General features: G+C 37.5%; 1 protein-coding gene across 1 annotated transcript; it reads right to left on the bottom strand.

The window, feature by feature from the left end:
- Positions 1–573: 573 nt before the first annotated feature.
- On the bottom strand, positions 574–3480 carry LOC110889991 (nuclear mitotic apparatus protein 1). Its single transcript, XM_022137564.2, has one exon. The coding sequence runs from the start codon at positions 3337–3339 to the stop codon at positions 799–801; it is 2541 nt and encodes an 846-aa protein (XP_021993256.1). The 5' UTR covers positions 3340–3480; the 3' UTR covers positions 574–798.
- Positions 3481–25385: the final 21905 nt, after the last annotated feature.

Here is a 25385-nt window from a genome sequence, read left to right on the forward strand (position 1 = left end):
TCTTGGGTTTATATGCCTATTGACTACTTCAAGATATGGCACTGAAAACTAAACAACATGAGGCTTGATTCACAAAGCAAACATTCTGGTTCACAAGGGCCATGATGTCTAGTTTAGCAATCAATGGCTTGCAAATTGTTAAAACATGACCATGCTGCAACATCCTAGTTAGCTTTAAGGATAAAAAAGGTATCATAATCATACGAGTAATCAAGTTTTGCTTCACATCAAGAAAAAGAAACAAACTTCTATAGAAAATTACATACCTTTAATAGAGGTCGCGTAATTAAAAGGATAGTTAAAACTAGAAAGTCCTGGACCAGCCACCACCAAACATAACAAGCACGACAACTGATATGATTCCAAAGTGCAAGTGATCATGTCTTCACTCTTCAGGCTTGTGAAACTGGAGGATAGTACGTTGAGTTGTGGTTCCAAAGAACATTATAATTCTAAGAAACAGGCCAAATGCTCCCATCACAGATAAGAGCAAAGTTGCATATATATCAACTTAATAGAAGATTATATCTAATAGTTAAAACCAACATGAAAGATCATAACAATTAACAGGCATAAGTTAAATACTTGACGCTAGTGATAGAAATGGTAGTTGGAAGTCTACATAGATGAAACAAAGGGCTATCAAACACATTTTGCAGCCAGATATACAACAAAATATATGACAGCAATAACAACAAAGATACCCAACTGCCTACATAGTTCGTTATCCGAAAATATAAAGACGACTACAACAAACAAGAGCTACAGCATAAAAAAAAACAGACACTTACTTCAGAACTAAGCAACCTTTACCTTTTCTTCATTCACAGCAGAGAGTATTGGCAAACTACTAAGATACTCATCAAGCCCTTCAAAAAATTCAACACCTTCAGAGTTGTCTTCTCCCTGCTCGTGCGCACGGGTCCGAGCAGCCTCTTCCCTTTCATTGTTATTGAACTCCACATTTAAATCCAACTTCCCCATTTCTTGTGCGACCCGACCCGATCGCGTTCTTGGATTACTACCTGCATTTTTCTTGTTAGTCTCAACCACTAGCACAGTAGGCACCTCCACACGATCTTGCACCGAAACACCGTGTTTCAGATTCTGATCACTCCCGTTGGTATACATCGCTCTAAGAGCTAGAACTTGTATTCTCTCTTTAAAACCTGTATCCACCCTCTTAAAACCTTTATCCACCCTCTTCGACTTCTGTTTCTTGGTACCATTCCATTCAATATCGGAATCAGAGCTTGGATCAGAGACTCCGATAAACACATCGTCAGTAATATCATCAATGTAGATACGCGGCCCCGAACTTTTGTTAACAAAAGGATTCGCCTTCGGGGCCGCCTGCTCATTTAAATGGTTCTGTGTGTTATTTGAGGCATTATGTAACGATGAAAACGGTGTCCAATTTGAGTTTGGACCCTTGTTTCCTTGAAGCTGTGGCATTGAAAGCCCTAATGGGAAGAACCCCCAACAATAGAAGTATGCATCCTGGCCTTCAATTATGGGTGGTGGAGCGGAGATATGGACAGCCTGAAACGCCCGTTTACAGTTATCACAACGGAGAGTGCACTCCACGTAAACACGGGGATACTCATACATGTAGAAACAGTAAGGACACGCAGTCCAAAACGTAGGAGAATCGTCCACAGGTTCCGTTTCTGCCTCTGTTTCTGTTTCTTCCTCTCTAACACCATTGTTACTATTAACCTGACCAGGAGGTTGAACAGGAGCTGCATTGTGTTTTAAAGATTCTTGCTGTTGTTGTTCCTGTTGCTTCCGTTGTTCCTCCTGTAGTTGTTGTTGCTTTCGCTGTTCTTCCAGAAGCTGTTGTTGCTTTCGCTGTTCCTCTTGCAGCTGTTGTTGCTTTCGTTGCTCTTCCAGCAGCTGTTGTTGTTTACGTTGTTCCTCCAGCAGCTGTTGTTGCTTTCGTTGTTCCTCCTGCTTTCGCAGCTCCTCTTGCAGCTGTTGCTGCTTTCGTTGTTCCTCGAGCAGCTGTTGTTGCTTTCGTTGCTCCTCCAGAAGCTGTTGTTGTTTCCGTTGTTCCTCCAGAATCTGCTGTTGCTTCCGTTGTTCCTCGAGCAGCTGCTGTTGCTTCCGTTGTTCCTCGAGTAGCTGTTGTTGCTTCCGTTGTTCCTCGAGCAGCTGTTGTTGCTTCCGCTGTTCCTCGAGCAGCTGCTGTTGCTTCCGTTGCTCCTCAAGCATCTGTTGCTGCTTTCGTTGTTCCTCAAGCATTTGCTGTTGCTTTCTTTGTTCCTCGAGCATCTGTTGCAGCTTCCTTTGTTCCTCCTGCAACTGTTTCTGCTTCAATTGCTCCTGTTGCAATTGCTGCTGCTTCAATTGCTCTTGTTGCTGCTTCATCTGCTGCTGCAGCTGCTGTTCATGCTTCATCTGGTGCTCCTGCTTTATCTGATGATGCTGATGCTGCTCCTGCTTTATCTGATGATGCTGAAACTGCGACTGTTGCGGTTTCTGCTGCGACATTTGTCCCGGCCACGAAAAGGGAGATTGTGGCGGAGACTGTATATGCGACTGCTGTTGATTCGGCTGCGGCGACACTCGACTCTGCTGATGCGGCGGAGACGTAACCTGAAACGGCTGCACCTGCGGCTGAAACAAATGCTCCTGCTCACGATGCTGAAACATATGCTCCTGTTCTCGAACCGGTAGCGGCCGAACCGGATTCGGTTGCGACAAAAAGTTATGCTGCTGCAATTGCTGATGCTGCTGCTGTTGTTGCTGCTGCTGATGTAACCTAGATTGAAACGTCTGCTGCTGATCTGGCAACTCCTGATTAATCGAGAAGAAGTTATGCGGCTGTTGCTGCTGGTGATGCTGCTGCTGGTGCTGTTGTTGTTGTTGTTCAATATTAAACCCTAGGTTATTCATCTGCTGCTGTTGCGGATAATCCAGATCCGAATCGTACATCGATTTGCGCATAGGATTCGACAACACGGCCCACGCATCATTCACAAGCTGAAACGCTTGATCGGCGTACGGAAACCGGTTCTGGTGCGGATTCAACAAAACGGCGAGCCGGCGGTACTGAGCGGAGATGTGTTCGGTGTCCTGAACGAACCGGACGAGTTGGAGAATGGCGTAATAGTCCGGTTGGTGAGAACCGTTGGTTCCGACGACTCGTTTCTCAGCGGCGAGGAGCGTGTCTGCAATCGCTAAGATCTGTTCGGCGGGTTCGAGTCTCGGGTCGGATTCTCGGGCTCGGATTGCGAAGGTTTTGGAGCCGACGAGGTCGTGGCTGATGAGGAGTTTTTCGGCGATGCCGAGCCAGCGTTGGGCCTCGGCTCGGGCTATGAAGCTGTGAGGGTCCATGGTTAGGTTTCTCTCTCTAGATTGGTGTGTTTCTCGCTCTAGAAATCATGGCGGCCGTGAGTGTGGGAGGGGAGGGGAGGGGAGGGTTGGGTTGAAAAAGGGTTGCAGATTTTTTGGTGTTTGACGGAAAAGGGTTTTGGTTTTGTTGGGAAAGATTGAGGATGTGAGGGTACTTGTGTCTTTTCGGAATGTTATTTAGATCTGGAGTGCAAGCAAAAGTGTGACTGCTACAAATATCATCAAAAATGGTTTTGCATTTGTTATTTTGGTTAATAATAACTCAACTATAGTTAAGTCTAGTAAATGAGTCTAAATGGAAGATATGTTACGTTTTCTATCTTTATTTTATCTCCTCTCACAATAATTCGTTCGACTTCATTCTTCTACACCGGTGAACCAAAAACGTCACATGAGATCATAAATGTCTACAAAACAGCCACCATACTCTGATAGCATCGATAAAAGATTGCAAAACCGGCTACGATTCATATTGTCTAGCTTTGGCCCTCGTCTCTATGACACGTCCCCCCTATCCCTCTCACGCAACCCATTTTTAGGTCTTTTACACCAGAACGTCCATCATCTAATATCCACGCATCATCCTTTTTCTCCTCCACACTGTCCCCTCTCTTCTCAAATGCACCTCAATACTTACTATTGTGAGTGTTTAAAGATCATAAGAATAAAATTGTATATTTTATTTATTTATATTTATTCCTGGTAACTCACAGGTTTGTTCTTCATCTTGTTTATCATACTAACACACATAATTCGGGGTATTCATAGTCTGTTCATGATTTGTCATCCTACGATAATCAGGACGTAAATCGTATGTGTGTGAAATAATATAGTATGAAAAATGTAAAGTAATCACTATAAATCATACATAAAGGTGTTTGTTTATGAACTAAAGTGTGAACACATCTAAAAATAATTAAAAAAAAATATTGGATTAAATTGCCAAAATCGCTCCTGATGTTTAGGCATGTTTGTCAATTTTATCCAAAAAACAAGTTTTTTTGTGGCATATTACCCTTCACCTTTGGAATATTTTGTCATTTTCATCGAATGTCTAATTTGAGATTTTTTTTGGCAGATTTATGGATGAAAATGGCAAGAAATCCCAAACCTCGTGGACGATTTTGACAAAAACGTTAGACGTTTGAATGAAAATGGCAAATTAGCTCAAAACTGAAAGACAATATGATAAAAAAAAATTGTTTTTAGATGAAATCGGCAAACGTGCCTAAACTTTAGGGACGATTTTAGCAATTTACTCAAAATACTATGATATGTTAGTTAGCGATAATGATGAAGCTCTTCATGATGATTTTACATCAAATATAAGTTTAGCTGTTTTTGTGTTTTACCTTTTTGGTTCATTTACTTCTCAAGTTATAACATTTTAACATTTTTTCTTAATTAATAGGGTTATTAGATTTTATCACCCGCAACTATCGGTCTTTGGCCGTTGCCACCCGCAACTAACACTTTGACACCCGGCACCCCCAACTTGACTTTTTGTTTGCACTGGCACCACTCAGTTAAATATTCTCTAACTTGGTTAGTCATTTGTCCGGCGTGGCACCATTTGGCTGATTGTACATTCCGACGTGGCACCATTTAGCTGATTGTACATGCTGATGTGGATGATGAGGTGTTATGTCTCCTTCTTGCTTATAACACAGACATCCCCAAATGAACCCTAATCTCCATTCATCCCACATAATCACTACTGATGCTCCGATTCCCCCCCCCCCAATTCATCGATTCATCCCACAATTTCATCGATTCATACCACAGAAACCCTAATCGAGATGAGTTCATCTTCCAATTCATCGTGGAGTGTGAACCGAACCCCTAAATTGTTCAAGGTTGATTTGGATGGAAACTTGTATTGTCATCATGAAGTTGTTGCTGTTCTTCGCATCGCTGGTCCTAAAAGTGTTCGACATGGTCATCAATTTTATGGTTGCCCTCAATGGCCTGTAAGTTGTTTACTTATGGATTGAACTTAAATTCTTGTTGAAACTGAGGTTGGTATATTGTTTTGTAGTTATCCGATTGCATGTTCTTTATGTGGAAACAAGATTTCGACAAATTTTTCGAAGCACATTCAAACTTTACTTCAAGTCCAGTCAGTTATCAAGAATTGAAAAATGAGAACTTGGAATTGCAGAACAAGTTGCTACTCGAAGAGAACACGATGCTGAAAAGACAAATTCTTGGCAAAAAGTCCATGTGGAAGCAACCATTTCTGTTTACTATGTGTTTTGTCATTGCATTATGGATGTACATTTTGAACAAGTGATTTAATTAGGTTGTACCATATTGAAGTTATTAATGACAGTTGTTTAGTCTGTTTTGACCCATTTGTTATGACAGTTCTTTAGTCTGTTTTGACCCATTTGTCATGATTTGGTAAATACCAAACCAAAGTGCAGCCAAACATAAGTTAATGACCAACAGTTTTGACCCATATGAAAGTGCAGCCAAACATAAGTGACCAAACAACTGTGACCCATATGAAAGTGCAGGCAAACATAAGTGACCAACAGTTTTTGACCCAAAGTACAGCCAAACATAAGTGACCAAACAACTGTTTTGACCCATATGAAAGTGCAGCCAAACATAAGTAACCAAACAACTGTTTTGACCCATATGAAAGTGCAGCCAAACATAAGTGACCAACAGTTTTTGACCCAATGTGCAGCCAAACATAGTCATTTGGTAATCACCAAACACATATTAGTTGTTGGTGCACTGAATGTCTGTTGACTACGTTTGTATTGAGTCTTAGGTCTAGATAGGTTAGATTGGAGCACGAAAGTCAAAATAGGGTTTAATATGTTAATTTCGCTCAAAATGACATGGGTGTCATTTGAAGCGAAATCTGAACTTGGTATTTCGCTAATATGTACATAGTTAGCTAGAGGGTTTCGCTCATAGGTACTTTAGGTGATTTCGCTTTTGAGACACATGGGATTTCGTTCTTTGGAGCGAAATCAGGCACAGTATAAATACCTGACATGTGTTCTCATTTGGTAACCGTTGGAGCGAAATCAGGTCTTGTGCTAGGTGACGAAACTCTGTCAAAATCTACTCAGAAAGCATTAATAGAGAAGGAAATTGAAAGGCAAAGCTGTTGTTACTTTGTCTACACTGATTCCGCCTTTGTACACAAAGATGAACTGCCTTAACTGACTTTTTCGGGTCATAGAACGGTCCAACATTAGTGCAGCAAACTGTTGTGTGTTTTGACCAAATGAAAGTGCAGCCAGACATAAGTGAATGACCAATATCTGTTTTGACCCATTTCTTAAACAAACAGCTCCAAACTGATCAAATGCCCACAACTCCAAACTGATCAAATGACCACAGCTGTTTTGACCCATTTCATAAACACCTGTTATATACACAGACCTGACATATATATACCACAACCTGTAAAATGACCAAATTACCCCTGCAAGCTTTAAAGCTCATATAACCCACTACATATCTATACCACAACCTGTAAAATGACCAAATTACCCTTGCAAGCTTTAAAGCTCATATAACCCACTACATATATATATACAACACCTGTAAAATGACCAAATTACCCCTGCAAGCTTTAAAGCTCATATAACCCACTGCATATCTATACCACAACCTGTAAAATGACCAAATTACCCTTGGAAGCTTTAAAGCTCATATAACCCACTGCATATATATACAACACCTGTAAAATGACCAAATTACCCCTGCAAGCTTTAAAGCTCATATAACCCACTGCATATATATACAACACCTGTAAAATGACCAAATTACCCCTGCAAGCTTTAAAGCTCATATAACCCACTGCATATATATACAACACCTGTAAAATGACCAAATTACCCCTGCATCATTAATATTAACTAACCAAAACATTACATACCACATTAAGTCATTACATTACATAGATCCATTACTTAACATAAAGCCAACATGATTCTTGTCCAAAAGAGGCATTACAAAACACTAAATTGTCCAAACATAAGTCAAACATTCACCAACTAAGCACATCCTTCTCTGTTCCCCTTCCCTCTTGGTCTTCCTCTTTTAGCTGACAGTTTGCCCCCTCTTTGACTGTTGGGTTGGCTGTTCAGTTGATTTGTCAGCTGAGTTGACTGCTGTTGAGTTGACTGTTGATAAGATGAGGGGTACACTTCACACCTATAAGCTGCACCCTTGGAAAACTCTAGTTTTTCCTGTATATTAGGGCAGATGACAACATCTTTGGCAGCCATTTCTGTTTTTTTGTCACTAACCTACTCATGATCTGAATTCTGATATCCTCCAACATGTGAATAATATGCTTTGACCTTGCATTGATGATGTAACCATTGAATGTTTCTGCCATGTTGTTCACTATTACATCACATTTAGTGTGAGTTTTCAAGTAGCATCTGTTGAAACAAGTTTTATCCTGTTTCAATAATGCTTCTACTGCATCAGGGTTGATTGATCCCATCTCATCAAGTGCTTGAATGTACTCAGGTTCACAATAAGCCCTTGTAGCTTTCCAATACAGTTCCTTCAACTCTTCATCCTTGAATGTCTTGTGCCAGTTAGCATAGATGTGCCTTGTACAGTTTCTATGCTCTGCCCTTGGCCATATTAGTGCAACAGCATTCAACAGACCCTGCATATGAATATCATAAATGTTAATACTATGCAGAATATAACAAAGGTATATATAGTAAGCATCATGGAAAAGTGGTACCTTCTGCTGATCTGATATGAATGTCCATGCTTCCCCACCATCATTTATTCCCAAACACTTCCTGAGCTCTTCCATGAACCATTCCATACTATCATTGTTCTCCCCTTCAACCACTGCCCATGCCAAAGGATACATCTGATCATTAGCATCCCTTCCAACAGCAGTTAATAACATTCCCCCCAGGAATGTCTTCAAAAAACAACCATCTAAACATAACACCTTCCTGCATCCGGCTAAAAATCCTTTTTTGACACCATCAAAACATAGAAATAATCTAAAGAATGTTTCACATGTGGCTGTTGGATCTAGATTGATAAAACCTGGTGGTGCAGTTACAAGAACAAACATTGATGTTGGATTTGTTTTCTTCAAAATATCCATGTATGCACCAATTTTACTATAATGATCCCTCATTGATCCATGCAACTTCTTATGAGCACAAGATTTAACCTTGTAAGCCAACCACTTAGTAATTATGACCTTATACTTCTGTTTTATAGCCAATACAATCTCCTTAGCAGACCAATTGGGCTTGGATCTAAACAATGGTAGGAACTCATTAGCTATAAACCCTACTGTTAATTGTCTGTTCTTTATCATGTTCCTTTGGCAAGAATGCTTATTCTTCACTCTTTTAACCATATAACACTCCTTACCCTTATGCAGTGAGCACAATAAGAAAAATGGACACCCTTCTATACACTTGACAACTATACGACCACTGTTGCCCGTCTCACTCTTAGCAAGGTACAAATTCCTACCATTAGTCACTGAATACCTTCTCACTGCCTCTTTGAAGGCATCCCTCGATGCAAACCTTGTTCCTACCTTCCAAATGAATTTCTTCCATTTAGTGTGTTCAGTTATAGATGGAGCAGCTTCCTTATACTTCTTACCCCTGATATCATCATCCTCACTTTCACCGGGTGTAAGAATGTCACCATCTGATTCCTCGTAGCTACTGTACCCCTCTATATGTGCACCCACTGCATCATTAGTTTCATGCAACTTTCCCTCTGTTTCTTTCTCCTGTAAGCATTCGTCAAACAACTTTTTTTTGGCTTGACAATCAATATGAGTAGCCTTTCTAACTGCATCTTGTGACTGTCTCCATTCCAAGTCCTCTCTATCTGACTCAGAACCATTTACCTCTTCTAGAACCTCCTCCTCGTCATGATCACTGCTTGGAACTAGGTCATCAATATCAGTATCATCATCCGACTCTCCTGATCCAACTGATTGTTTATACTCACTGTCATCACTATCATGACCATATTCATTGTCTATATCCACTGAAACCCTATCAGTTGACCTAGCAGGCTTTGTGGATTGGGCTTTTTGCTCATTGGGCCGGGGAGATGGGTTAGTGGGCCTGGAACAGGAGTGGGCTTCATCTGCCAGTATTGGACCTGGTTGGATCAGGACTTCCATAAATGGTTCACTCCATGTCATAACCTTACCGGCCAAGTGCAACACATCTTTATCACTCTCAAAGTGATGAAGTCCCCCATCATCAACATCCAACCCATACATATGAAATTTTCTAGAACTGTAAAAACCGGATTCCATTGCATAATCTACAAGTTCAAAGTAAGAAATGTGGTCTACATCTACTCTAACAAGCTTTGAATCACCTCCTACATACTGTGCTTGACCAAATCCTACCTCAATGTGACCGCCAATCCATAGCATAACATCTATTGTTGAAGACATCTCAAAAAAATGAGTAATTTCAAGAACTCTTACCTTACGATGATGAGTGAAGGACTGATGATCGGCAGATTAGGGCTCCATTGATGATGATCGTGATGATGAGTGAAGGACTGAAGGTGATGACTGTGATTATGATGTAAGGTAGGGTATATAAATGAGACATTACACCTCATCAGCCACATCAGCATGTACAATCAGCCAAATGGTGCCACATCAGACAAATGACTAACCAAGTTAGAGAATATTTAACTGAGTGGTGCCAGTGCAAACAAAAAGTCAAGTTGGGGTGCCGGGTATCAAAGTGTTAGTTGCGGGTGACAACGGCCAAAGGCCGATAGTTGCGGGTGATAAAATCCAATAACCCTAATTAATAGTTGACTCGTTTGTGTTATTTCCTAAATCTGAACTTTGATCAACACCAGTTACTCATGAACTTCTCTATTGAGCTTTGCCATATTTGTAAGGTACTTACGAAATTCTCTATTGAGCTTTTACCATATTTATAAATATAAAACCCATATTAGATCATGTGTAGTGGTTTACCCCAATAATGCCCTCACCATGGGGCGTTTTGCGACACGTGGCAGTCTAGTCAGCATGGGGCATTATTGGGGGTTATTGCAAAAGTGGCGTAGTGGGAATAATGCCCAATAACGCCCCTTCCGATTATTATTTTTTAATTAAAAACTTAAATAGTGGTCTCCATTAATTGATTGTCATACCATGTGGGGGTTAGTTGAAAAGTGATTGGTGGGTCAAACATGTACAAAACGTTATATTTAAAACGGCAAACCATTTTTTTTTTCAAAAAATACGCCACATAACGCCCCATGTAATGGGGGTCCGACGTTTTGCGGCGTTTTTATTCAATTTTTTTAAAAATACCGCCCCACTACAGGTGGTCTTAGTGAGAAATGTTACTACGAATTTTTGTTCACTTAGTAGTTTTAAATATACCCTGGTGAATTTACTAGTTTTGTGTTAACAACTATATCTAGTCTTGATCATGGCATCGTTCGGATTATATTGATAAGGTCGAAAAATACTGGTCCGTATATAAATTTACACTGAAATGTAATTTCACCACCAGAATATCAAAAATGTAAAGTGTAAAGTTACATGTGAATCAACATTTATAAACATGTGGACTTGTGTTAACGATCTTCTTCGTTAAGGTGCTCGACATTCTTCGTTACCTTATTTTGTTTATAATATTAGTTTACAGCTGGTTAACACATACCTTACTAAAAAAGAGAGATTATCTATGAAATCAAAAGATTTCAAAAGTCCAGTATGCTTCTTGATATACGTATTGAATTAATGCAATAATATTGAATGAATAAATTTTTAATCATTTAAAATGATGAAAGCGAAAAGTAACCTGAATGGTGAATACTGAATTACTCATAATTGAACAAAACCCACACCAAAATAAAACCAATCAGTATTTTTAAACATAATGACAACCTATTAATATTGGTGAACCCTATATGGAAAATAAAGGAACAAAAAAAATAACACTAAATTGTTACTTCATCGTTCATCATATCATAGAATTAGGTTTATCGATTCAAGCAATCTAAAGATACAAATACCATAGACGCAAAACATATCCAGGCAAGATTCCGTATGTGAAAAAAGAGACTGAAAAGATACATGCTTTGGTTCCATATGTAGCAATTAGATATGCAAGTTTAATCATTCTCACATGATTAAACCTTTCTTGAAATGCAAGACTCATAGGTGCTCATTTGTGGTAGTCGTGTTTTTTTTTTTCTAATACCTTTGTTACACGATCACACTGCTCCAAATCATTGGATATGACAACAAAACCAAATCCTACAATAACACCGCTATGGTTGTAAGCTAAAGAAACTGTCAGAAATAAGACTAATTATATACCTCAAAGATCCGATTATTGTAGCCAACATAATTCTTGAATTGAAATCTAATTCCTGATTTGTACCATAAGAAAACACAAATTCAAAATTAAAAATTCAAATCCAAAGTTACAGATTTAGTCTAAGTGATGCTTATAAATCTTTATGTCGTGAAAGTTCACTTGTCAAACTCAAACATGTGGGTGGACTAAATCGAGTCAAAATGAGTAGGAAACTATTAAAGTTAGAACTTGACTTTAGACATATCAATAATATTTAGATAGTTATTGTAACACCCTAAAAACGGGTTTGGTAATCAAACAGCGTTAATATTAAAGAGCGGGTAAAATACCGGTAGTGATAAAAGTGAACCCGTAAACAAAATAACTAGGAACAATTTAACCTAGTTAGTAACATGTGTATACGTAACAAGACAATGAGTTGTAGTCTCATATATAATCAAAACTAAACTTGAGGGACCAAAGCTGCCAAAAAGGGAACGTGTGTTGTTAAAACATAAAAATTAACACATAACACACACTTAGTGTGTGTATATGTCGATCATCAGGAGGTGCAACAAGGGCAAACCCTTGTTCAACCAAGAACATCAAAATTGAAGGAGAGATTGCACCTCAAAGTCTTGCATGAACATGAATTATCGATCACCTAGGTTAGGTGATCGTAAGGTATGTCTAAAAACTTAGATTAGTAATAACTTGAGACAAGTAGAATACTTGCAATTAGATTGTTGGATTATGATCCAAAGATGAAATTGAGTGTATATGTATTTTTAATTTCGTTAGACATGAAATTATGAAATATTTGATGCAAGATTACTTGTAAGTGATTAACAAGTAGTTTATAAAGTGGGTTTTGATAATATGATGAAGTTGATGATAAACTTATGTTTAGAATCATCATACGTGGTAGTAATAGGAAAAATACTTGAACAATTTATGTGTTTGAGTACATGTTCGTACATGACTTGAAATGGGTTTTGTATGATATGATGAAATTGATCTTGTGTCAATGTTAATAGGTGCTTGAAATCATGTTGTCTACTAGTTTGTATGTAAAACTTGATTATATTAGGTATTCGGATGAATGCTTAGTAATATGATGAAACGGGTTTTACATATAGGTGAAAACCCTTAGTTCTAGCATAATGAATGGATAAATTAACATTGATAATCGAAAATTAACTTGATATTAATAATCGCTCGAACTTGTTAAAGCGAAAGAAATGAGATGAACTTCGTTGGGGAACGTAGTTATAATGGTGGCCTAAGAATAGTGCCCACCGGGTAATTAATGAAATGCCTAAATGAGTTGTTGAACTTAATTGTGGGTTTGTATGTGTTAATAGGCAGTTAACTTTTTAAAAGTCAAACTGACCTATAATAAGATCGAATGATAATTTCGATATAAAACCGTAAGGTGGAATAGTCATGATAAATGATGACTAATCTAACTTTTTAATAGTCATGCCTAAATGGATGGTATGTTTTATCTCAAATTGAGATAGTAAGTATTGACCCGTTTCGACGGGTCAAGTAAAAGTAAGTATGACATGAAGGAATGGAATGAATTACAATAATTCGTTAGTTTAGATATTGATGTGATTAACGAAATTGATTTTTATAAGTTTGCTTTGATGTTGGTAAATCCGCAACTTAAGCTACATGGCGAACTTGGATTGAACACACGAACCACGCCCACCTCGCGCTTCCGAAGTTAACTACTTTGAATAGTTTAAGCTTTTGTTTTTTATGTACAACCGACATGTGTAGTCTTTTTTGATGTTATTATGTTTTGGAAAAAAGTTAGTTTTGTTAGTAAATCTTGTAATTAAAACAAGTTAGACATGTCTACTTTTGGGTCGAAAGGTTGTTTATGAAAGGTTATTTATGAAAATGTTATTTTGTTAAAAGTTGTTTATGAAAGGTTTATGTTGTCGAAAGGTTGTTTATAAAAAAAGGGGGTTGTTTCGAAAGATTGTTTATGAAAGATTTCTTTACTTAACATGTTGGTCGAATGCTTTATATTTGGGGCGTTTTAAGCGTATGAGATTGCGTTATGGCAACTAAAATGGTGAGGTATTAAAATGAGTCAATGCTTTGACCCGAGCCAGGTATGTGAAATTTGGTCAAACTCTCAATGAGGTCATAGAGCCGAGGAGAGCTATTTTGAGTCATGGGTGAAAGTTAGATTCGCCTAAAGTGAGGTATATCAAGCGAAATCAAATTTAGATATTATGTTCTTACGGACATAATGAATTTAATGGAATACGGGTTTAAAGAGTATATTTGGTCAAACAAACTTTCAAAATACCATTCGTGACTAAAAAGACTAAAGTTGACCAAAACGCCCTCGAATAAATAATCGGGCAAGCGACCCATAAGGGTAGTTTAAATATGAATTATATAACTCGGTCAATCCTTACGATAGTATAAAATGGAAGGCTTAAACCATGTTGGCTTAAAGTTACATGATGGGTCATTTTTGTAAAAATATCTAACTTGGGGGTAGAATGGGAATATAACGATTCTTCCCATTCACGATCCATCACATTCAAAGTTGTGATGATATATAAATGAAAATCATAAGTGGGGACGCGAACTATAAATAAACGGACTCGGTTAAAGAGTCATGATAGAAAGGTTTAGAATTCTTAAAAAGAATTCGGATTAATCAAAGTTCGGCCTTTGAAAGGTCAAACGGGTCAATTGTCACAACCGCGAACCGGATAATAGTCGCATAAAACGCAAGAATAATACCCCGGGTTATGGGGTATAGTCGTAAAAATAATGTTCTTGCAAAATGATGTAACATCTGTGAGATTGTTTGTTTAAACATGCAAACGGGTCAATTATTTAAAATATATATATTGGAATCAATAGCGTAAAACAAATTTTGTGAATCCGGATCATGGGTTCACAAGTTAGAAATGTGGGCAAATGTTTTACGAACACGTAGGAAAAAGTTTCGTGCGAAACGGATAAATATTCAGAAAGTTAAGCAATTTTCGTTAAAGCGGCAAGTTTGGAAAAGCTGCAGACCAGCTCAACCATAACCTACGGTTGGCGACCGTAGGTTACGGTTGAGACCTACTGTCTAGGTTGTTTTATGTGTGCCGTAAGCTACGGTACACCAACCTTAGCCTACGGCGGGCTTCCCAAAATTAATTTTGATTGTTTATTTGTTGTTTTTGGGTTATAAATCCAAGTCTAAACACCATATAACTAACATATTAGTTGTTATTGGTGTATAGGTGATAGCTCGGACCTTACGGATGATGATCAAGCATAAGGACGAACCGAACACAACTGAAGTTCAAGCTTCCGCTTAGTTTTGTTATTTTACGAGCTGAATCAATTATGAACTTTGTAAGGGTTTTATATTTTATGAACGTATTAAATTCTAAAGTGTTTAAGTGTTTTAAACATTTGCGAACTTTTATTAAACCTGAAACGTTGTTTGAACGTCTATTTGCATTATTTGTATAAAACACAAAAGATTTTTTTTATAAATTCCCAGTTACGTAAGCTTGGGTCTTACAGTTATGATGAGCTTTCGCCAATGATGATGATGTACCTACATTAAACCTTATGTTATCATCATCAGTTACATCATCATTTTATGTGATCATTGTCAGTCACAAACTATAAACTGTGTTCAACAAACAAATAGTTATCCATTCTAATTTAAGAACCCTAGCATCATTAACCAAAACATTAGGTTTTAAAAACTAAATAAAAGCAGCAATGAAGAAGATTTCTAATTTTATAAATTAGGGAAAAGTACATACAAGAGTAAAAAGAATATTTACTGATCCGTCGTCAATGTCGTCATCATCACCATGATCATGAACGTCACTGATATTGGAAGATCCAGATGCCGGTCGAATACACGAAGTTTGGAACACAACTCTTGAATAACTCATGGACATTTAACCATGGTTGCTAGGGCTGAGCAGTTTACGGTTCCGAACTGTTAGAACCGGGGAACCGAACCAGAACCGCTAGATCCGAACCGTATTGTTATAGTTAGGTTCCGATTCTTAAATTTTGGTGAAAACGGTTCCCGTTTTTGTTCCGGTTAGAACCGAAGGTTCTGTTTGAAGAACCGCTAGAACCGGATGGGATTATAAATATTTTAAAACCTACTTATTTCTTTTTTTATAGGCAAAACCTTACATGTAGGCTATTCGTTTTGATTCTTTTGTTTTTGAATGTAAAAAAAGCTTTCACAGAAAAAAATTGATAGTCATGACTCTCGATTTAGATAATTTAAGTTAGGTCTCTTAACCTTTATTGTGAATTCTAATTTGAATTTTTAATTTATTCATGTGTATCAAACTGATCGACTCATATATATTCAAGATGAAACTATACAAACTGATATATATTCAAGTTGAATTTTTAAATGCTTTTTTTGTTTAACACCAAATAACACGTATAATCTTTGTAATTATTAGAAAAATAAAGTATCGTTTGATAATACAAATTCATTACATTCTTTTTTTTTTGAACGGCAAATTTGGATCACTGACGGACCACTGGAGTATCATCATGCCACCAGAGGAACCACCCGATCATATCCATCTCCACTAGGCATAATGCCACACCAATTCAGGAGGAAACCCAATAAACATGAGAAAACCCCCTTGTGGGAATCGAACCCAGAACCTATTGGTCCCAAAAACTTATCCCACTACCAAAATGCCACTAGGCTATAAAGCCATATACAATTCATTACATTCATTTAACAACTTTTTTTAATGAAACTAAGAAGTAGGAATAACTTAACAACTTTTTTTTTATTATGGTTTAAATTATCTACTTTCTAATACATATTGGTTTAAATTATCTACTTTCTAATACATATAGTTCTATTAGGATATTTGTTAGTAAATAAATATGGCTTGAATTGTTAATTTAAGATTTTGTTCACAACCGGTTCAAAGGAGAACTGTTTACACAAGAACCGTTTAATCCGGTTTCAAACCGAACCAGAACCGCTAAAATATGATTCGGTTCCGGTTTTTTATGTTTAACATTAAATGGTTCCGGTTCGGTTCCAATTCGGTTCGGTTCGGTTCTGAACCGTTGCACAACCCTAATGGTTGCTAGCATGAAAATAGAGATCAAACCTGAAAAACTGATAGGGTTTGAATGTATAACAAAGATGATGAAATCAAATACTGCGAATTGTATTGCATAGAAATATATGATCACAAGGATCTACAATAACAACCACAAGTGGTCCCAGGGCTAAGCCCTTCTCATGCACGTAGCAATGAGCCTAACAACTAACCAATTCTATTCCCCCTTCCCCAAGTCACTAGACCTCTTTATTTATAAAAGATAAAAGTTACATATACCCCCTCCCACAAATGCAAAATACTATTTAAGTGAAAACTAACATACGATTCCTATCATTACTCCCCCCATAACACAAGCCTTGTCCTCAAGACTTGGTAGAAGACCCCATAGCTGTGCGAGTACCCCCATCCGATTGGACATTATCCAAATGTTCCAACTGAAAATGCAGCCCCTCGAATCCATCCGGTTCATCATCGCCGAGCAACATCACACGAAGTTTACCATTGGGACATGTATGAGTTAGACTATAAGGTTGTCCACACTTGTAGCATTGTCCTTTCTTCCTACGTTCCTCCCACTCGGTGCGAGATAAGGAGCCAACACCTCGATCACGAGAACCTGCAGCCCCGAGTCCACTGGCAGATCCAGAATTCCCAACAGTTTTGGACACCGCAGTGCCAAATAGATGATGCCTGAGCCCGGAACCTTCCAATGACAGCCCGACAGGTTGAGCATACCGAAAACGAGACAACAAAGAGCTGGAATCCGATGGCCGAAGCATCAACTCGACATCTTTAGCCAAATACATAACATCCATACAAGTAGTGGGGCGATGTAAACGGACTTGTCGTTTGACATCCTCTTTCAAACCCGCAATGAAATAGCCAAGAGTTTGAGACTCCGGTAAACGAGGGACCAAGGATAACACATACTCAAAATCTTCAATGTAATCATGAATCGAGTCCGATTGTTGAATGGTGGCTAGTTGTTCATACGGATTGTGAATTTCCAAACCACTGAAACGTTGTAACAACTCCGATTGAAAATCAGACCAGGTAAGGGAATCATGTACCTGTGTAAGCACCGTAAACCAGTGTTGAGCAACCCCAATCATGCTCAACTGAGCGAGATGGAAACGCAGATTGTCCAGAGTTTGGTTGATGGCAAAATACAAATTAGCTTTCTGAATCCAGCCCTGTGGATCGAAACCACAAAATTCTGGAAGTTTCACCTTCTTCACTGCCCAAGGAAGGCCACTCGAAGGTCCCTGAGAACTCCCGCCAGATTCGAAGACATTAGATCCCGAGAACCCATCCTCCTTCCTCTTATCATGTTGTTTCATAAACCCCAACATCATCGTACGGAATTCCGCATTCCCCACCCGATCCGCTTCCAAGGTAGCAGCGATGGAATCCAGTCAAGAAGACTGCTTTGCCATATCACTCTGAAGCTTCTGAATCAATTGATCCTGAATATCCAGACGAGCATTATGATTCACCATAATTGAAACGGAAATTGAAGTGATATTGGAATCGGAAAATAGATCAGAAGTTGAATCAGAAATCTGAATCGGAAATTGAACAGGAACAGAAAATTGAAACGAGCGATTGAAAATAAATCGGAAAGTAAATCCGATAATGAATCTGTGAATGGATTCAGAAATCAAACGATGTTGAAGCGAGAATTGAAGCAGAAGGTGAATTTGAAGCGGATCTGAAACGAATTGGATTTAGAAATTGAACGATGTTGAAGCGGAAGTTGGATCTGAGAGCCGACTGTAACACAGATCCAAAAATTGAAGACAGATCTGGGTGAATATGTGATCGAGCAGAATTGAAGTAGAGAATTGTAGAGCAGAAATCGCAATTGAAGAATAGTGAAGCTGAATTGAGACGCTAATTTGAGGAATCACCTGAAATTGAAGCTGAATGGAGGGCAGAGTAGGCAGGTCAGACCAATGATAGGGTTTGAATGTATAACAAGGATGATGAAATCAAATACTGCGAATTGTATTGAATAGAAAGATATGATCACAAGGATCTACAATAACAACCACAAGTGGTCCCAGGGCTAAGCCCTTCTCATGCACGTAGTAATGAGTCTAACAACTAACCAATTCTATTCCCCCTTCCCCAAGTCACTAGACCTCTTTATTTATAAAAGATAAAAGTTACATATACCCCCTCCCACAAATGCAAAATACTATTTAAGTGAAAACTAACATACGATTCCTATAAAAAACAAAGTACCAAGCAGAGAGAGATTGGTGAATTTTCGCACTCCCCTTTCGATTATCGAGCAGACAACAGATTTATGATCCAAATATTTCTACAAATCATGGTGAAATTCTTAGGATCGAACCCTTAATACAACGTATTAAAACATTATGATTGAGTAACAAAGCAAAAGGATCTTCAATCTTCAAGAAACATCCAACAATTTTAACATTAGAATAAAAGGATATTGGAATGGAAATAACAGAAGAGGGAGAGTCTAACGAACTACGGTGAGGAACTAGATTAGGCTTTGGGAGAGAGAAGGTTGCGAGAATAGATAGAATTGTTTCTTAGAAGCTATGCCGTGGCAAAAAAAATGCTAAATAACTGAAAGAAAGACATGCCACATGTCATCATGATAGAGAGGACTCTTGTATTAATCACACAACAGCTCAAAAGACTTTCAAGTATTCGCAAGTATATATAACTCATAAGAGATGAAAAAACACTTAAAATCATCGTCATATGTATTAGACAAATTAAGGGACTAATTTTAAAATCAAACTAAGAAACATATAAAAAATCTAACATGCTACAAAAGTTTGAAATTAAATTGATCATTTCTTATGGTTAACATAAAGGGTAAATTACACGTTTCGTCCTTTATATTTGTAGCGGGTTGCAATGGATGACCTTTAACTTCAATAATTACAGTCACAATCCTTTATTTAGAAAACTCATTACACCTTTCGTCCTTTAACACTAAAAAAGTTAAAAATTTAAGTTAAATCCACTCACTTAAGGGTATCATGGTCATTTCATGCTTTTATTTAAATTTTTCTTAATAAATAAAACAAAAAAAAATACATATATAACATATCTCCCCCAATTCCTAACCCTAATTACTCAGCCATTTCTCTACTTCTTTCTCCCCTCTCTCTCTCCTTATATATATATATATATATATATATATATATATATATATATATAGGGGAAGGTTAAAATGAAAACCACTAATTATTGTGAAAACTCGAAAACTAATTAAAAAAGCAAAAAAAAAACATACCAAATTTTTTTTTGCATACCAATTTTCGCCACTTTTAATATATAAAAAAATTTCAAAAAAAAAAAATTGTAGTGCACATGTGTATTGTATGTGTACTACACATGTACTACAATTTTTTTTTTTGCAAAAAAGTTTTTTTTATATAAAAAAACCTGCGATTTTTATAAAAAATTGAAAAAAAAAATTTGGTGTGTTTTTTAGGCTTTTTTTAGTTAGTTTTCGAGTTTTCACAATAAAAGTGGTTTTCATTTGAACCATCCCCTGTATATATATATATAGAGGGGACCGCTAAAATGAGAACCACCTCGAGCTGTAAGAACTGTGAGAACTACACCGTGCGGGGCGAGGTGGACCAAAATTTTTTTTGATAAACGTAGTTGCGTGTATTATAAAAACATTTGTAAAAAAAATTCAAAAAAAATGTCGTGTGTGTAGTTTTGAGCACCACAAGTTTGTGTTTACGGGTACCGTAAATCTAACCGGAAAATTTACGGGTACCGTAAACACAAACTTGTGGTGCTCAAAACTACACACACGACATTTTTTTTTGATTTTTTTTTACAAATGTGTTTATAATACACGCATCTACGTTTATGAAAAAAAATTTGGTCCACCTCGGCCGGGATCAAAAAGTTCTCACGGTTCTTACAACTCGAGGTGGTTCTTATTTTAGCGCAATTCTATATATATATATATATATATATATGTATAGGTAAAGAGTATGGTACATATTACCTAATCGTACATTATATACGCGACCATAATAGCCATACACGTGTCCTGATTCGTTTTTTCATATATAAGGTTAAATGAGGCAATTAATTCAATTATCTGAGGGTAAATTCGTCTCTTCATTCAATCAGCGAGCGAGAAGTTCGTTACACTAATATCCCGGTAATTATCATTCGAATCAGATTCAAATTTTTCATAATTCTCAATTTGCAGTTTTCGTTCTTCTGTGTTAGGGTTTCATTCAATTGTTTTTTTTCGATGGATCCACAGAGCAGCACTGGACGAGCAAATGTTGATTTTGAAGAAAGTCGACCTATCGGTGATCATGCTCAATTATCTGCATATCAGAGAGTTTCTATTGAGGATGTTTTAAATCCGCGACCTACAAATCCTACTCCAATTGCAAGTTCAAGTCCTCTAAACGATTGTTTTAATGGTAATTATGTTAATTCAGATCTCTAAATTGTTCGTATACTTGTTTTTTGTTTAATCGTACCTCTGATTTTACATTGTTGTAACTGTTTTTGAAGTTTGAATGTTGAGTATATTTTTCACATCAAAGCAACATGTACAAATTCGCATGTTATGAGTCTTTCAATTCGCATTTGATGTTTATTTTCCTTAAGTATTTCGCATGTTATGGTATAATAAATCGCATATATAGAACAGATTAATCAAAATCATCAATTTCGCATGTTTTTTTCATAGATTTCGCATGTGTTGGTGTTCTTTAAAATGAAATTATGTTGTTATTAATATATCGCATGTAAATAGTCCGATAATTCGCATGTTTTTTGTTTTTCTGATTTGATCATTTAGATGAAAGGGTTTACACTCCGGAGGTTCAAGCATCAGCTACACCTGTGGTTGGAATGCAATTTATCTCTATTGAACAAGCATATGCGTTTTACCAATCATATGCTAAGTTAGCTGGTTTTTCTATTCGGAAAGGTGGTGAAGTGCATAGTGGTGGTATAATCAAAACTAAGTATTTTGTTTGTTCTAAAGAGGGACATAAGCCACTGTGTATTGACGATCGTTATTCGAAGTCAAAGAAGCAATTCAAAACAAGGAACAGGGGGACTATTAGAACGGGATGCAAAGCTCAACTTATGATTTGCACTGTGGATGGTAGATTATATACAGTAAAGAGATTTGTTGATGGGCATAATCATAAGTTTGTTTGTCAAGATTATATTCACATGCTGCCAGCTTACAGACAATTGTCAAATGTCCAGAAGGAGATGGTATGGGAACTAGGCACTTTAAACCTTGGCCCTTTCAAAGCTTTCCATATAATGAGGAAACGTTATGGTGGTTTCGAGAACGTTGGTGCCACGGTTGATGATTGCAAAAATTTTAGGAAGCAAATTAACGGCTATATAGGAGAATATGATGCTGATATGGTGATTAATAGGATGTCTGACAAAAAAAGTATTTAGCTGATTATTCGTTTGAATATTCTGTTGATGATGACAAACGTTTAACTGGTTTGTTCTGGGCGGATGGTTTATGCAAGCTTAACTATATGGAATTTGGGGATGTGATATCCTTCGATGCAACTTTCAAGACAAACAGGTTAGTGTTTCAAGACAAATATGTTTTTTTACTATTTTTCGCATGTTATATGTCTTCATGAGCTTGTTATATCGCATGTGTAAAAGTGGTGTTGACTATATCGCATGTTATACTTTTTGTTTTCGCATGTGGTTTTTTGTAATTCGCATGTTTTCAACGTGTTTTCGCATGTGTTGTTCAGGTACAAGATGGTGTTTGTTCCGTTCACTGGCATTGACAACCACTGTCGAAATGTAACACTTGGAGCTGGGTTGTTGGCATCGGAGAGCATTGAATCATATAAATGGCTTCTGAATTGTTGGTGCATACATCTTTCGACTTCGTCTTGTATCGAGTCTTGTACTAAATATGTTAGATCAGGGCACGTTGTATGAGAAAATAGGATATTTAAGATTAAATTAGTGTGATTCCGCTTGAAAGTGGTGATTCCGCTTGAAATGTCTTGTGACTGTTTCAAGCGAAATCATATCTATATGATTCCGCTTGAAATGTTACTTGTCTCTTTCAAGCGAAACCCCCTTGGCTATATATAGCAGTTTCAAGCGAAATCATTGTAACAGTTCTTGATTTGGATACCGAGGTGCTGCCGGTTTATCCTGTGATTGTACTCGTTGTTATATCAATCAGAAAGAGGTTTAAAGTAATTTGCAAGCTGTTTCGACGTCTGTTTCTTAGTTTCCGCCTCTGAAACAGATTAAAACTCCTCTGAACGACTCGTTTGGGTCAAAACACGATCCTACAAGTGGTATCAGAGCTCAGGAAGAGGAGTTCTTACCGAAATCTGTAGTGGTTCCGCTTGAACGAACACTAGTGATTCCGCTCGAGATTGCCTTATTCCGCTTGAAATTTTCAAGCGAAATCTGTGATTCCGCTTCAACACTGTCTAATTCCGCTCGAAAGTTGATATTCCGCTTGAAAGTTCAAGCGAAATCAGTTATTCCGCTCCAAATAGCAGTATTTCCGCTTGAAACTGGTTCTTTCGCTTGAAATTGGTAGCTGGTTATTTAGCTTGAAATTGGTAGCTGGTTATTTCGCTTGAAGTTGTTAGTTGTTGATTTCGCTTCAAGATATTATTTCACTTGAACAGGTTGTGTGTTTGAGAGTTTGATTTCGCTTGAGAGAGTATTTCGCTTGAAGACTGTATTCCGCTTGAAATTGTCTGTTTTTGAAAAACGTGTTACCGAATCATGAGTGAAGAGTTTTATAACGCGTTTGCCACATCCCCGACTACTCCGGCTGCCATTACTCAAAACATGAACTTGGAAAATGAAACTGGAACAATGCAAAAACCCCCGAAACTAATGAGCATTGAGGAGTATTACGGATGGAAAGATAGGTTTGAAAACTGGGTTCAAGCTAACCATCTGAGATCATGGGAATGTATTTTGAAGAAGTATGTTCTACCACGTACGGATTTGCAAGTTGAAAAAGAAATATCGAAATTCAATGACAAAGAGCGTGAAATGTACAAAGCAGAAAAGATGACGATTAGTCTACTTCAGCAAGCCATCAAAGAAGACATCTTTGTGTTGCTTCAACATGACAAGACCTCAAAATCAATCTGGGATGCTCTTAAAATCAAGTTTAAGGGAAGTGAAAAGATGATTAAGAGCAAAAAGGCATTGCTTAAGAAAGAATTTGATCTCTTCACCAGTTTGCCAGGGGAAGATACAAAGAAACTAATTGAAAGATATTGCCACTTAGTGCGATCTATGTCGATGTTAAGCATAACCAAAGATCGTGAAGAATGGGTCGACAAGTTAGCTGACACGTTACCTCAAAAGGAGTGGGGTACTTACTTGATGATCTTAAAGAACACTGGAGTATATGATGGTTTGACAATTTCTCAGTTCATCGAGAAGATTGAGGGTCAGGCTCTTGAACAGCAAAAGATTGCAAGGATGAATAATCCGAGTGGTCAATAAGATGTGAAAATGTACTACAAAGGTAGTGTTCAAGAGGTTGAAAGAAGTCCAAAAATACAAACTGCGGTTAGTGCTGGAAACTCATCTGAAAATGTTGAACAAAGTCCTAATAGCAGTAGTGGCTTCTCTTTATACCCAAGTGGCAATCCAAAGAGTTCATCATCAAGTTTCCATACTTAAAGCTCAAAAAGTGGAAATGGTTGTGTAATACAGTGCAACATTGCATTGAATCTTCCAGAGGGTCAAAGTTTTTCTGAAGAAATTGCAAAAGATCACATGTCTTTACTTGCAACTGTGCTACAATCCTACGAAGGTTTAGTTGTAGGGAGGATCGGAAATCCATGCTGACAAAGGAGGATTACGATCAGATAGACGCTGAATAATTGGAGCTCATTGACATCAAATGGTGTCTAGCTAGTGTCTTGAGGAGAGCAGAAAAGTTCAAGATGATTACTGGAAGAAATGATTTTCTTGATGCACATGTTTCTACTTTAGGTTTTGATACATCTAAAATTACTTGTTTTCAATGCAGGGAGAAAGGTCATTTCAAGAGGGAATGCAAGAACAGAGAAGCAAATGAAGCAAAGAATCTGTTTGGAAAAGATGACTACTACCGGAAAGCCATATATCAAAAAGTTGGCCAACAACAACAACAACAACAACAAGAACCACAAGTGGCTCATGGTAAAAAACTGATAGAGGATTCTTCAAAGAGAGCGTGTTTAGTTAATCAAGAAAATTTCAGCTGGGATAAGTACATTTCATCCGATAGCAGAGCATGCCTAATCAATCAAGATGATGAAAGGTTACCTGAAGGCTTTAGCTGGGATATGTTTGTGGATGAGAAAGGAGAGTTTAAAGCTTTCATTGCTAAAATTGTGAAAGAACCAGATATGTTTACCGAGTGGATGAAAGCTATTGGTGTTAGTGTGAAGAATGAAGAAGAAAAGTCTGTCTCATCAAATGAAAGCTCACAAAGTTCAGATGAAAGCTCACAAAGTTCAGATGAAAATTCAGAAAAAGCAACTGTTTTTGATCAAACACCATCTGAATCTAGTTTTTCAGATGATAGTTCTAAGAA

This window comes from Helianthus annuus, chromosome 11, assembly GCF_002127325.2.
Source record: "Helianthus annuus cultivar XRQ/B chromosome 11, HanXRQr2.0-SUNRISE, whole genome shotgun sequence".
In the NCBI taxonomy this organism is placed as follows: domain Eukaryota; kingdom Viridiplantae; phylum Streptophyta; class Magnoliopsida; order Asterales; family Asteraceae; genus Helianthus; species Helianthus annuus.

Excerpts from the sequence above, each read along its gene's own strand:
- LOC110889991 (XM_022137564.2), bottom strand. The coding sequence starts at position 3,339 with ATGGACCCTCACAGCTTCATAGCCCGAGCCGAGGCCCAACGCTGGCTC.